The sequence below is a fragment of the Cryptomeria japonica genome, chromosome 7 (assembly GCF_030272615.1).
Source record: "Cryptomeria japonica chromosome 7, Sugi_1.0, whole genome shotgun sequence".
In the NCBI taxonomy this organism is placed as follows: domain Eukaryota; kingdom Viridiplantae; phylum Streptophyta; class Pinopsida; order Cupressales; family Cupressaceae; genus Cryptomeria; species Cryptomeria japonica.
Window position 1 is genome coordinate 637,597,469 of NC_081411.1, and position 15,280 is coordinate 637,612,748.

At 37.0% G+C, this 15,280-nt stretch overlaps 1 protein-coding gene across 3 annotated transcripts in view; it reads left to right on the forward strand.

Annotated features, from left to right (window-relative positions):
- Positions 1 to 14,801, forward strand: part of LOC131057396 (plant intracellular Ras-group-related LRR protein 8) — a 248,971-nt gene extending 234,170 nt beyond the window's left edge. For 2 of the 3 annotated variants that reach the window (XM_057991567.2, XM_057991569.2), the window contains exons 7-10: positions 10,026 to 10,074; positions 10,259 to 10,324; positions 14,160 to 14,279; positions 14,382 to 14,801. In XM_057991567.2, coding sequence (XP_057847550.1) covers positions 10,026 to 10,074; positions 10,259 to 10,324; positions 14,160 to 14,279; positions 14,382 to 14,507 — 361 coding nt within the window. In that variant the 3' untranslated portion in view covers positions 14,508 to 14,801. The remainder of the gene's footprint in view (positions 1 to 10,025; positions 10,075 to 10,258; positions 10,325 to 14,159; positions 14,280 to 14,381) is intronic. The other variant, XM_057991568.2, reaches the window with a different exon arrangement.
- Positions 14,802 to 15,280: the final 479 nt, after the last annotated feature.

Here is a 15,280-nt window from a genome sequence, read left to right on the forward strand (position 1 = left end):
AGAATATAGGCAGAAGAATATTACACCTCCCATGGGCAATGAAATGAAAAGATTGGCCACATTGGTGTTGGAAGAACTCAAGAAAGTCAAAGTTAGCCTACCACTCTATGAGCTACTCAAGGTCTCAGAAATCAAAGATGCAGTGATTAAACGTCTGAATGATTCAAACTCAGTAAGGTCGAATGTTCAGAACCTGTCCAAAGATGCGGTTAACAATGTCCAAGCTACCATCAATGTGACCCAAGAGGAAGCCGATAACAAAGAGCAATCTGAACAAGACGAATGCATGGTCCAGACTATAGCCTTCCCAGCCAAAAAGGAAGATATGTTGGAAGGCAAAGTATTACTCAAAAGAGGCGAGACTAAGAAAGCTCAACCCGCCATCAAAGAAAGCCTCACCACTAGTCAGATTCTTCCAGAAAAGGAGGTTGCCGTTAAGAAAGATGTGGTCAAGAAAGGGAAATCTCCAAACAAGACCGATCACTCAAAAGAAGAGGGCCTAGCAAAGAATGACAATCCGAAGGTCAATGAAGTAAAACATCAAGAACACAGTGGGGATTCCTCAGTCCTTTCCCAAGGAAAAGATGAACCGGCCCCGTTCCTGCTATCAGTCAGAATTTTTGGGAAATTACTACACAATTGCCTCTATGATTCAAGAGCTTCTAGTAACGTGATGCCCCTGGCTGTCTGTCAGAGACTAGGAATAACTCCTGCTCCTACCAAAAGAAAAGTCACTCAGCTAGACAAGATAGAAGTTCCAGTCATGGGAGAGTTGAACAATATCCACATGCAATTGGCTGCGGACCCAAGGGTTCAAAATTTCATAGACATATCAGTCGTGGATATTCCTGATTCATATGGGATGCTTCTGAGTAGAGATTGGTCACGAAAGTTGAATGGGTATGTGTCAACTGACTTTGCACATATGTGGTTACCATGGAGAGGAGTCCCAAACCAAATCAAAACCGACAGTACTCCAAGATTGAGACTCATGATAACCGAGTATGGGGAAGATAATGAAGTCCTATTCTTAGAATCAGATTTAGGGACATACAAGCCTAAAGTGGGAGAGGTCCTGATGATACAAAACCTGCAAGACAATGACGGTCAACAAGAGGTGATGGAATCTATAGAAATTGTCGTGGAAAGTGACCAAGGATCCGACCAAGAAGATGACGGAATGTTTCAAAATTTCAGAAAGTTCGTACATAGAAACGTACAACAAAGTATGCAACTTGGTAACTTGGCATCCGTTCGAGATCTACTCCTCCCCAACTGGTGTAGGATACATAATGCCGTCCATTCAGAACTATCCTGTGCTTTGTGCCAAACTGCATTAGAACAAGTATATAAAAGAGTCCCGCAGACATTTGTTATAGAAGAAATGGAGCATTCAGAAGTTAAAAGCTTTTTAGAAGATGAAACTCTATCTGATACGTCAAACGAAAGCCAGGAGGACCAAGGGACGAAAGATCCAGGAAATGCAATATGGACATTAAGGTTCGATGGATCTAAGTCCAAACAAGGATCTGGAGCAGGCTACGAATTAATTAGCCCGACAGGAGAAACTTACCTTGCCGCTCACAGATTACAATTTCCTTGCACCAACAATGTAGCTGAATATGAATCCTTGATTCATGGATTATTGATGGCTATCAAAAAGAAAGCAAAAATACTGCAAGTGTATGGAGATTCAGAAATAGCTATAAGGCAAATCAGGAGGCAGTATGTCTGCCATGACAAAAGGTTGACCAGATACTGAAATCGAGTTTGGGACCTCATCGAGAGTTTCGAGGCCTTCAACATCAAATCTATATACAGGCATCAAAATCAAGTGGCTAATTCCCTTGCACAAGCCGCCAGCTCTTTGATACCATTAGTGATGGAAGGATTAAAGAAGTTCATAGTAGAATTAACATCAGTACTTTCAGTCCCAGATAACATCACCAATTTTCAAGTTTTCGAAGATGACAAGCACATACTGGATTTCTTGACCAACACAGATGTCTTCCTAGCTCAAATCATTGATGAAGAAGAAGCCGAGGAAGCAGAATTAGATGCTGAAGGAGTTTTGAATTTGAAGACAAACACTATTCCAAAAGGTATGGTGGAGTTAGAAAGAATCTTTGATCCCGACAAATTGAAGGAGATGAAAAGCCACAGTATGGAAGGAAACATGTGCGACACAATCAACGTAGGTGATGACATACAAGTTAAGAATGTGTTCATTGGAAAGTCCTGCACTGCAGTTGAAAGAAATGGAATCTTGAAAAATATGAGAGATTTCCCAGATGTCATCGCGTGGAGTTATGAAGATCTCAAGACTTATGACACTGCAATTATCACTCATACAATCCCCTTGAAGCCAGGAAGCAAACCATTTAGGCAGAGACAGAGGTAGGTTAATCCTTTATTGGAACCCCTAATATATCAAGAAGTTAAGAAGCTGCTCTCAGCCAAAATCATCTTCCCGGTAAGGCATTCGACGTGGGTCGCCAACCTGGTCCCTGTCAGAAAAAAGAGTGGAGAGATCAGATTGTGTGTTGATTTCAGAAATCTCAACCAAGCTTCAGAAAAGGACAATTATCCACTACCGTCACTGGATGAAGTATTGCAGATTGTCAATGGGTCGCAGATGATGTCTTTTCTGGATGGATATTCAGGTTATAATCAAGTTTTGGTCGAGCCTGAAGATCGACTGAAGACCGCTTTTACTACCAAGTGGGGAACATTTGCATACAAAAGAATGCCTTTTGGACTTATCAATGCCGGGGCCACATTCCAGAGAGCCATGGATATCGCCTTCAGAGACTTAATTGGAAAATGCATTATTATATATATGGACGACATCACAGTTTTCTCCAAAAAAGAGAAGATCATGTGGATGACTTAAGAAGAGTCTTCCAAAGGTGCAAAAGATATGGTGTATCTCTCAACCCGAAGAAATGCATATTTGGGGTAACAGAAGGAAAGCTTTTAGGGCATGTCATTTCAGAAAAAGGAATCTCCATCGATCTTGAAAGAATAAAAGCTATATCTACTATCAATTTGCCAGCCAGTAAGAAGGAACTCAAATCATTCTTTGGCAAGATCAACTTTGTCAGAAAATTCATCACCGGATTTGCTGAGATAGTCAGACCTTTGAACGAGATGCTGAAGAAGGACGCAAAGATTGAATGGTCACCACAGGCCAAAAGGGCATTCGAGGAGATAAAGACGGCAATCGCAGAAGCACCAGTATTGATCAGTCCTGATTACCTCAAACCCTTCTACCTGTATTCTTTCGCTTCTGACTACACTTGTGCTGCTATTCTCACCCAAAGAAGTGAAGAAAGGGACGAGAATCCAATTGCATTCATGAGCACCCTGCTGAAAGATGCAGAACTCAGATATCCCAACATTGAAAAACAGGCATACGCACTAGTCAAAGCCATTAAAAAATTCAGACATTACCTCTTAAGTGCCAAAATTTATGCAATAGTACCAGATGCAGCAGTCAAAACTCTCCTCATGCAGAATGAACTAGGAGAAAGGAGAGGCAAGTGGGTCGCCATTATCCAGGAATTTGATATAGAAATCCAGCCTATGAAACTTGTTCGAGGACAAGCTTTGGCACAGACATTGGCAATTGACGGACCAGGATTAATCCAGCAGGTTTATGAATTAGAGGATGTCACCCCCGATGAATGGTACAAAGAAATTGTGACATACCTACTCAACAACAAGTGTCCTGCTCACATGACACCCACGCAAAAAAGAGCATTAAGAATAAAGTGTCAACATTATATGCTTCAAGGATCCGTTCTATATCGCAGGAATCACGAGGGAATATATCTGAGATGTGTTGGCAGAGATGAGGCCAAACAAATAATTGAACATTTTCATTCCAAGTTTGGGACCGGACATGGAGCCAACCTCGCTACAGCTCATCAGATCCTGAGAGTAGGATATTACTGGCCTACGCTTTTCAAAGACACATTTAATCATATCAGAACTTGCCACACATGCCAAGTCGCAGCTTTCAGAGAAAGAAATCCTGCCATGCCACTAAATCCAGTGATCGAAGCAAGACCATTTGCCAAATGGGGAATGGATTTTATTGGTGTCATCAACCCCACGTCTTCGGCACAACACAGGTATATCATCACTGCTACTGATTATTGTACCAGATGGTCAGAGGCACAAGCGCTCAAGGTATGTACTACCAAAGCCGTAATTAAATTCCTGGAAGAAAACATTATCACAAGGTTTGGATGTCCTTATGCATTGGTTTGCGACAATGGCTCAGCTTTTACATCATTGAGATTTTCAAATTGGGCTTTTGAGTATGGAATAACCCTCAAATTTTCATCAAATTATTATCCTCAGGGTAATGGGTTAGCTGAGTCAACTAATAAGAACCTACTCAGTGTTATCAGGAAGCTGTTGGAAAGAAGTCCGAGAGAATGGCATACCCAATTGAGATTTTCCCTCTGGGCAGACAGAATAAGGACCAAGAACGCATTAGGAATTTCACCTTACTTTTTGGTTTATGGCCAAGACCCAGTTTTCCCCATGCAACTCAGGATCCTGACCTTGAGATTTATTCAGGAATACATGGAAGACACTGATGCTGTTCAGGCCCGATTAACACAGTTAATGAATCTTGAGGAAAAGAGAGATCAAGCGTTGGAAAATTTTGCAAAACATCAAGGAGTTGTGAAAAAATGGTTCGATCTACCATATCTCTTATGTAGTGATAAGGGATCTCAATATGTTTGGATCGATTGTGAAAAACTGGATTTACTGAGAGCTTGATACAACTCTGATTATCACAGTGAATTATTGTTGAATTCAGAGTTTTTCCAAATAATCCAAATAATAACTTTCTCAGCCATACTGCTTCATGAGCTCCCATGGAGGCTGCCATATATTCTGCTTCGGTGGAGCTTTGTGCAACTGCTGACTGTTTTCTACTGAAACAAGATATCATAGCAGAACCAAGACTGAAGCAACACCCTGTAGTACTTTTACGGTCAGTGGTACTTCCGGCCCAATCAGAATCATAATATCCTTCAAGTTTAATCTCAACATTTTCATACTTTAAGCCAAGTCCGATTGTGCCTCGTAAATATCTTAGAATGTGTTTAGCAACCATTAGATGTATCTTCTTAGGTTCACACATGAAGTGACTTAATACATTTGTAGCATAGCAGATATCAGGACGAGTATTTACGAAATACATGAGTGAACCGACGATTTGTCTGTAGAGTGTGGGATCTGTAGGTTCTGAATCTTCTGCCTCAATTTTTAGCTTGTGCAAATTAGTTTCCATTGGTGTAGCTAATGGCTTACACTCCATCATCCCAAATCTAGTTAGAATATTTGTGGTGTGCTTTCCTTGATTTAGGAAGATGTAGTTTTTCTTCTGCCATACTTCTAATCCCAGAAAATAATGTAGAAGCCCTAGATCCTTCATATCGAATTCTGCTGCCAGATCTTGCTTACATTTCACAATGAGATTATCCTTTCTTGTTATCAAAAGATCATCCACATAAAGGACCAATATGATCATATTGCCATTTGAAGCCTTGAAGTAGATGTTGGGATCTGCTAGGTTCTTGGAGTACCCTAGTTTGGAGAGATAGTTGTCTATCCTTGCATACCAAGCCCTAGGTGCTTGTTTTAGCCCATAGAGAGCTTTCTTTAGTTTACAAACATAGCAATTTTTATCACGTATGGTGAATCCTTCTGGTTGTTCTATAAATACTTTTTCTTCAATTGAACCATTTAGGAAGGCAGTCTTTACGTCCATTTGGTGAATTTTCCATCCTTTGGATGCTGCAATTGCAATGATTGTTCTTACTGACGTATACCGGGCAACTGGGGCAAATGTCTCTTCATAATCAATTCCTTCTTTCTGAGAGAATCCCTTGGCCACAAAGCGAGCTTTATGTTTTTCAATGCTGCCATCAGATGCATATTTGATCTTGAATAACCACTTGGATGAGACAACTGATTTGTCTTTTGGTCTAGGCACTATATCCCAAACATCATTCTTTAGTATAGATTGATATTCTTCAACCATAGCATCTTTCCTAGCTTGTTTTGATAAAGCTTCTCTGACATTTGTTGGTTCAAAATTTGTGAGTTCGGTTAGAAGTGCAGCATAACATTTTAGAGTTCTTGTTCTCTTATTTTCTTTGGAAATTTCATTTGGTTCTACATTATTCTCTTCAATCATTTTCCTTGCCCACAGAGGTCTTTTCTTGTTATTGAGTGTTTCAATATTTTCATCAACAAGAGGTTCAAAAGCTCTTATGATGTCCTCCCTCTCAGTGTCTGAAGGTTTGGAATTTTCTATGATATTCTCCCTCTCAATCTCAGTTATGTGATCTTCTTCTTCTTTAGTAATGTTATCATCCTTAGGTTCTTTGAGTGTAGTGTTTTCTTCAAACTTTACGTCTCTACTTATCTCAACAGATTTTTTCCCTGGAATGTAAATGCGATATCCTTTAGTATTTTCACTATAGCCAATGAAGATACCTCTTTTTCCGGATGGTTCTAGTTTTGTCCTCTTTTCTTTAGGAACATGTATATATACGGGACCGCCAAATATCCTTAAATGACTTAAGTCTGGTTTGTTCCCTGTAAAAGCTTCTTTAGGAGTTATGTTTTCTAGAACTGAGTGCGGACATCTGTTTTGAATGTAGACTGCTGTATTTGAAGCTTCTGCCCAGAATGAAGTGTGTAAGTTTTGGTCATGCATCATGGCTTTTGCTGCTTCAATTATGGTTCTGTTCTTTCTTTCTGCTACTCCATTCTGTTGTGGATTATATGGTACAGTATACTCCCTCTTAATCCCAACAGAATTACAAAAGTCTTTGAAGTTGTCAGATGTATATTCTCCCCCATTGTTGGATCTTAACACCTTAATTTTCTTCCCTGACTGGTTTTCTACTAGTGCCTTGAATTCTTTGAACTTAGATAGTACTTCATTTGAGTCTTTGCACTTTAGAAAACATATCCATGTTTTTCGAGAGTAGTCGTCAACAAAGATTATGTAGTATAAGGATCCAGTTAGGGATGGTGTTGACATGGGACCGCATAGGTTTGAGTGAATTAGTTCTAAAATAGATTTTGATTTGTGCTTGCTTGAGGGAAAAGAAACTTTCACATTCTTTCCCAAGGCACATCCTTTGCAAATGCCTGTGTGTTCAGATTTTAGTTGGGGCAGTCCTAAAGTAATCTTCTTTATGTTGGATAGAGCACTATATCTTAGGTGTCCTAATCGTTTGTGCCATAATTCATTATTATTTGAAACTTCAAGATTTAATGCTTCCTTTTGATCACTGCATAGTTTGTATAGGCTACCATCTCTTGAACCTATTGTTATGGCATTTTTGATATTTGTATTTTTAGGCTAGAGTAGAACTTTATCTTCATTGAAGGTAACCCGATATCCTTGATCAGCTAGGCCTGAGATTGAGACTAGATTTCTTTTTATTCCAGGTACAAACAAAACATCCTTTAATTGTAGAGATACTCCACTTCTTAGTTTGATAGTACAGGTCCCAATTCCTTTCACAGGATATGTGGAGTTATCTCCAATAGTAACCTCTTCACTTGAGTGCTTGTTAAGTGTTTCAAACTGATTTCTGAATCCAGTTATATGCCTTGATGCTCCACTATCTACGATCCAAGTGTTTTTATTTGTATTTATTTCGCTTGATAGGGCTAAGAAGAAAAGTGAGTTTTCTCCTTTGACTTCGGCTAGAGTAGCTTGTGTTTTCTTCCTTTCTGGACAATTCTTGTGAGTGTGCCCATATTTGTCACATTTGTAACACTGAATTTTAGACATATCTCTTTTCTGATGGTTTTTATTTCCTCTCTTCCGTTTGGAGAACTTTTTCTTTTTGTTGAAGGTATTTGTATTAAGTGCTTGGATTTCTCCTTCTTTATTTGGCCCTAATCCTCTTGAGATTAGTCGAGATTCCTCTTGAATGCACTCATTCTTAAGTTGTTCAAATTTGGGTAAGGGAGGTGTTCTGCTAACACATTGAATGTAGGATTCCCATGAAATAGGTAATCCTCTTAGGGCTATGAGAGAGATTTCTTGATCATCTACCTCATTTCCAATAGCTTGTAATTGGTCTTTAACTTCAGATATCCTTGAAAAGTATGTAGATATTGTATCATCTTTATTCATCTTTATGTTTAAAAGTTGTTGTTTCAAGGTTAACATTTTGCTCGCATTGTTAACTTCATATGTATTTTTAATGGTTTTAAATACTTCATATGCTTTAGGCAGTCTGGCTATAGATGGAAGATTATGATCTTTGACTGAGTTAATAATTATTTTCTTTGCTTTATTATTACGTCTTTTCCAGGTAGATTTTTCTAGATCATCATTTGGCATGTCTAGATTTTCTTCTATGTAAGACTCTAATTCTAGTTCTTCAAGAATGGCAATGATTCGTATCTTCTAGGAAACGAAGTTGGAGGCTCCTTCGAGTCTATCTTCCACTCTCATATTACTTGACATTTTGAATATTTTCTTAGTCGGATATATCCTCTGCGTATATAGCCTCTGCGTCGATTTGTTATTTACTTCTGATAAATGCTTATGAGTAATATGGCTGTCTAATTTATTCTCTTAATAACTTGGCTCTGATACCATGTTGTGAAATATGGATCGAAGAATAATGACAGCGATTCTGGAAGACTGATTGCCGTAAGTTATTGATCGTCTCCATCATTGAATCCGGTTTAAATACAAGAGGAAAGGTTGCCTACGTAGGGACATGTCCATACGTGGCAGTTGCCACGTATGGACATGCCACGTATGGACATGCCCCTACGGAGGCAACCGTTCATAACAATTAGTTTGTTTATGTTTAATTTCCGAACTGCATACTCCGTTAATATAATGCGATCGAGAATCACATGGGCATATCGTGCCCACTGTGATTTCATCGCAGTGTATACAAGGTTTATGTCCATCTGCATATCGGGACTGTGTGTTAATAGCACTCTCCAGAATGACTTTCAGGCATCGATCATATATATATAATAACCGATTTACCATCAGTTAGATTCATGAGGGCTATATCTTAACAATTTGAAATCATTATGAAACTTAAACATAGAGCATGCCAGCTTTTATAATTCATTTGTCAATGTTTCATCTGAAAACTCATCTTAAAATTGTGTAATGTCTGATACGCAAACTGGGCTTTTACAAATAGCATCATATAAACACGATTTTCTCTAGTTGACTGGTTTTCCTTGACGTTTTTGAGTTCTTCTCAGCTAGACATGATGTGACAGAGGAACAGAAACGGTTTGCTCCTCAACATTCTGATCAGAGTGTAAAAGTAATTATTATCTAAGTTGCATTCTCAGAATCCATAGGATGTTGTATTATACAATATTAGATTCATTAAATTGAGTTTGATATTCAGCTTGTCAATACGGAATGCAAATGCTTCCAACTTTTCTAGTCATGATGAGTAATATTTGAAATATTCATCTTGATAGTGACCTTGTTTCTGAGCTTCTTACTTAATGTACCTACAACTAATGTACTTTGGTATCTATGATAGATTAATATTAATGAGTGAATGGAATTTCTTTTCATTTGTTCAAATTATTTTTAGGTGTTTTCAACTTATCTGTATCTCAAGAATTCAAATATTATTTTTAATAGATGCTGCCTCCCAGCTGATCCCAAACTGTAAAAACAATTTGCCTACAGAAAGATTTAAATCAAAAGAATGAAAATTTATAAGGAATATGTGATTACTTTTGTTAACAATTATTGAATCAAGTATTTTGTTTGCCGTTATTGCAAAAACATATTTTTTTACTTTTCCATAGGGACTATAACCCAGCCATGTTTCTTTGCGTACGAATATCATAGCAAACTAAATTTTGGTCATGATTATACTACAGTACACTTCAATGGATTTCAATATATATTACATTGCTCTTTAATACATTTCATTTTAATTTATGTGTAACGTTTGCTTTTGCCTTTATTGCAGTCTAAAAGCATTGCCTTTGACCATTGGACATTGTTGCTCTCTGCTGGAGGTACATTCTTTCTGAAAATCAACATTTTTAACGAACAAGAATTACATTTCTTGACTAGATATTTGTAAGGTTAATCTTTGGTGAAAGTTTCAAATGATTTTCTGTATCTGTAGTTTAATTTTTCAAAAACAAAATGCATATAATCACGGAACATGCAAACTAAAATTTGAGATCTGTAATATAGGCTGACTTTTCCTCAAATCTCCTTGGGGAGATACCAAGTACGTTGGGAAACCTACAAAATATAAAGGTATGGCCTGATAGGGTTTCAAACATTCTTGCCACTTAATCTTTTATTTGCAAGTACGTCAGCTATATTTCTCTGGGCTTGCTCTCTTTGTGGTATATTACAAAGTATGATTTTGAATACTACTATTATTAGAATTGTTTAGCTTAAATAGGTCTTGCAGACTCCTGAGCATTGATAAAGGTGTTGTAAGATCAATTATATGCTTCTTCCATGTAAACATGCACACTTCGGTGATAAACTCTCGCTCGTTGAAGAGGAACTATTGTACCTGAAAGAACAAAATCAAACCCCCCCCATGTGTTTTGTGTGACCTTGGTGAATACTGAATTTCTTTCTATTGTATTTATTAACTTAAATAAATCAGATAGCTAACTGGGAATACAGAAACAAACCTATTGTAGCCTGATTTAATAATCAAATATTTGAGCTATGAAACATAAAGTGTAAATAGGAATTCTTCAGAAAGGAACTGCAAAAATAGAACACATGTGCCTTGAATATAGAAAATGTGATGACAGAATTAGGTTCAAGAGACTGAAAGGCCGCTCTAATGAAATTTTGAACTCAAATGGAGTTGTCAAATGTGGGCACTGTAGCTCTGTAATGTCCCCTACTAGATATAAGCCTGTTTAACAACAATTACATAATTTCAATATACTCGTAACTCAAATCAATTTGCTTAATTAGGAGACAATTTCTATCTAAACTTAATAACAGTAAATCTGAACCAGATATTATCATAATGCTCAATTAATTATTCTTGAATCTAACATCCTACTCACAATTTCATAAATCAGAGATAGGGCTTGAAATTTACCTTATATTTGGAGAGTGGAGACTTAATTAAGATAACCTGCACCCACAAGGAAAGGCACACACCTCCATCGTGACTCTTTGTCCTTATGAACTCATTGTTTTGTCCTGAGTGGAAAATCGAAGGTCATCCGGGCTTTCCATTCGGACATCGTCATTCCTTTATTAGCTAAGTCCCAAGAGTGGAAAAACATGGGTCATCAGGACTAACGCATTTTTTGTCTTGTAAACTTTCTTTCCAAGTAGAAAAATGACCCTCATCAGGACTAAACATTCCAAACACATGTCCCAAACTCAAAATAGGTAATTTGGTGCTCAAAATGGAGGGGAAAAATGACTTCCATTGGGATTGATTGACTTTCATGCTTTTAAAGTCCAAACTTGCCCAATTTCATCATTTTTTGCAGTGGAAATTCTATTTCCATTGGGACTCTGTGAATTTTCGTAAGTTTTCAAGGGTGGAAAATCTAAGTCCATTGAGACTTTGTGCATTTTTGGGTTCATCTCACCTCTTAGGACTGGAAAAACGACTCCTTTAGGGATTTTAGCATTTTCACACAAAATTTGCATTAGTTTGCAACATTTTCATCATTTTTCGCTTGAATTTTAAGGCAAATTGAAACTCAACACTTAGAAAAATAAACTGAGAAGCTAAGGCAACTTGACACTTAGGATCATTTCCTTGCAATTTTTATACCCTTTTCCATTTTGACATGACACCCTCTCATAAGAAAAGGCAAACACGTAGGAAATTATTGCTAATCTAAGACAACCTAAGCAAAACATCTACCCTAAAAAGCGAAAAGGTGGGGATCCCCATTTGTAATGGGGTGATGTGTGAAAACATCACAATAGGATGCCTGGCCGTCCTCAGAACGTCCTAGTGTCCTCACTGTCTCAGTCACATCCCCGACGTCGTGATGGTGGTGCGGTAGGGGGAAGTCCCACTTTGCCCCCCCATCCCCGAAACGATAGGGATTTGGGACGGGATGTGTGCCTCTGTTTCACTGATATTTTCCATTGTCATCTGAATTTTTTTTTGCTCTCACTTTGCCCACATTGTGAACTTGGTGATCCTAAAGAGCTAAGATTTGAATTGAATGTGAAAATGTTTTGGTGGATTTGAGCTAAACTATGCTACTAGGGACATTACAATGGCATTAGAGCTAGTGGTCTTGCCAATCTGTTTTTAGTAGCTAATCATTTTCATATAGAATATTCCACATGCACGATAGTGACAAAGAGCTCTATTATTATTAGATAGAGAAAAAGAAGCATAACATCTAGGGGAAGAACAATAGAACACAAAAATTGTGACAAAAAAAAGTAAAAAAGGAACCATGGAAATAGATGAATTAGGGGAGGCACGATATAAAAAACATGTTTAGGGGCAAAAGTGCCTTAATGAAGAATATTATGGCCATGCCATGAAATCATGATGGTGAAGGGATCAGTTGAAGGGTCTACAATATTGATAATGTTAACACCCAAAGAATCTTATCGGTTCTACTGCAAGCCTTGTCCAACCTACTTTCCTTTGTAGGGAGGAATAAGTCCCAAAGGTAGAAGTTCAGGTTCTTGTGGTGAATAACATTACTACGTGTTACATGTTGAATACAAAGCTCTACCAGTAGAAATACAGTTTGAAATGATCCTCACAAACCTCGTAAATTTAAGGAAAACAAGAAATGGCCGTAGAATTGAACCAAGGTCTCAAGTGAATCAAAGAGACCTTCAACATGCTTTGGGAAATTTTTTACTTTCTACCTTTGATGATCCTAACAAGTGTATAGCGCGATCATGGATACGAGAGCTGGACACATGCTTGTTTCCCATACCAATGCTAGAAAAAGCAGCCATTAAGTTTGCTACTCTTCACCTTTCCGCATCTGATAATTCAGAGACGTTTCTAGATCACAAGAAACAAAATTGATGCTTTGTAATGCTTGTTTTTTGATAACATTATATTGAAAATTGGGTTTTAATGAGCTCTATCTACAAGTTTTCTAAAATTGTCATAAATTACATCGATTTATTTTAGTCTAATGCTATTACCTTACTTTGTTAATAGTTAAAGCAACCAAAATAACACTAGGGGAGACGACTGAGTAGTTGAAGGTGGTCCAGTACTTTGAGTGGTAATTGTATTGGGCATGAATCAAATGTTAACTTTGATGCTTTTGATGAAAACGAATATTAAATATTGATAGTAATTTTGAATATTTGTTGTAATGACATTTTGAGACTTGAGTATTTCATTTTTGCAAATTATGATTGAGTTATTTGAATATTCCATTTATTGGCAATTATGAGTATCAAATATATATCTATATATATATATATATAAAACACCCAAGGATTCTTTTTGTTGAACCACTGTACCAGTACCTGTACCCGAACCAGTAACTTAGGTCTAGATATAAAACAATTAGCTCTGATATCTTAAATATAACTATTTTGAAAACAACTATTAGAATCAATGTGAAATCCAAGATATCTCAGTGTTTTACACACACATGATGTGCGTGCGTGTTCTCATGAATATTGCACTCCACCGATCCCTTTCCTTCCATTGTAGGTTGTCTCTTGGCATAGTTATAATTTTTTAAGGTACTTTAACATGTCCATTACAATTGGAGGACAAAAAAATTACATCATTGAATTTTTTTAATTTTTATTTATTTATTTTAATAGAGTTTTCCAGGAAAATAATCAAACTCGAACATGTAACTTGAGAACAATTTATTTGTTTGCTTATTTTATCTAGTAATTATTATTGTTATAGATTTTGTCTCTATTTTAATGTTTTAAATTGTTTTTGTATGAATTTGCTCAAGTTATACCAATTTTATGGTAAAAAAAATGGTGAATTCTTTTATCTGTACCAGGGCTTGAATTCTTGTACGGGTACCTGGGCTGATCTTGTACCATAGAATCTGAATCTGTCGGAAATATAAATTATCTTTCTGAATTTCACAATTGTGAAATTTAATTTATATTATTTTGTTTTTCTTCTATGCAGGTATTACAACTGGGAAACAATGGATTAAGATCGTTTCCAACAAATGTTTTGAAGGGCTGTTCACAACTTTCTACTCTGGACCTACATGGCAACGAGGTTACAATAGAGGATCTCCGTGAGGTACATTTATATTTTTACCAAGTGATTTAAGAATAAAATACATTTGGACCGTGTTCCTTTGTTATTTACATCAATAGCTAATAGAGCTTGCTTTGTTTTCAGGTTGAAGGGTGGGTAGAGTTTGATGAGCGTAGGAGATCCAAGCATAGTAAACAAATAGAATTTGGTGTCATGGGTTCGAGTGGGTTTGATGAAGGAGCTGATTCACAACATTGGAACCAATGGTGACCTGCATAAAATTAAGTGGAGGTAGAATATTTGAAGCTATTAGTTGGACATGGTAATGGTGGCTTGCATATAATTAAGGGGAGGTGGAATATTTGAAGTTATTATTTGCACAAAATTGCCACTTAAGTGTTTTAGGAAGGGTCTTGGTAGGTCATCATTCTATCTGTCACAAATACTGGAGTGTATTGATAGTGCCATGCAGGCCTTTGTATTATTCATGTTTATCTCCCTTTTTACCAAAGCAATATGTGATGATACCGTTACATGGCTATAAATTATTTCCTTACAATTCAAGGCCTTGTGAAGTTTGGTATTTTCATTTTAATAAATGAAGATTTTCTAGTTTCAATAGAAGGAAAGTTACAGTTTGCATATATTAATAACAAAAAGTTTGAAGATGTTAGCAACAATGCATTGGATAAAATCGTGGTAAGCTGATTCACCAGTCATTTCAAAAGCTGTTATTTTCTAGTTTATCTATGCCTAGTTGTATATCAAGAGGAGGAACCTAGAGCATGAAAATACATAAACACCTAATGATAAACATATGCAAATGAATGATAATTGTGTTAATTAACACTGCAAATACCTAGTTCTTGACATATTCAACAAGTTCTACAAATAAGCCTTTTAACTGACATATTGATGTAGCCAAGGGTAGGGGACCAACTGAACAGCAACCTTTCCCTTGCAACAAACATCAAAGACACTTCTATTACAACAATTGACAAAATGAATGATGATCGTGTTAATTAACACTGCAAACACCTAGC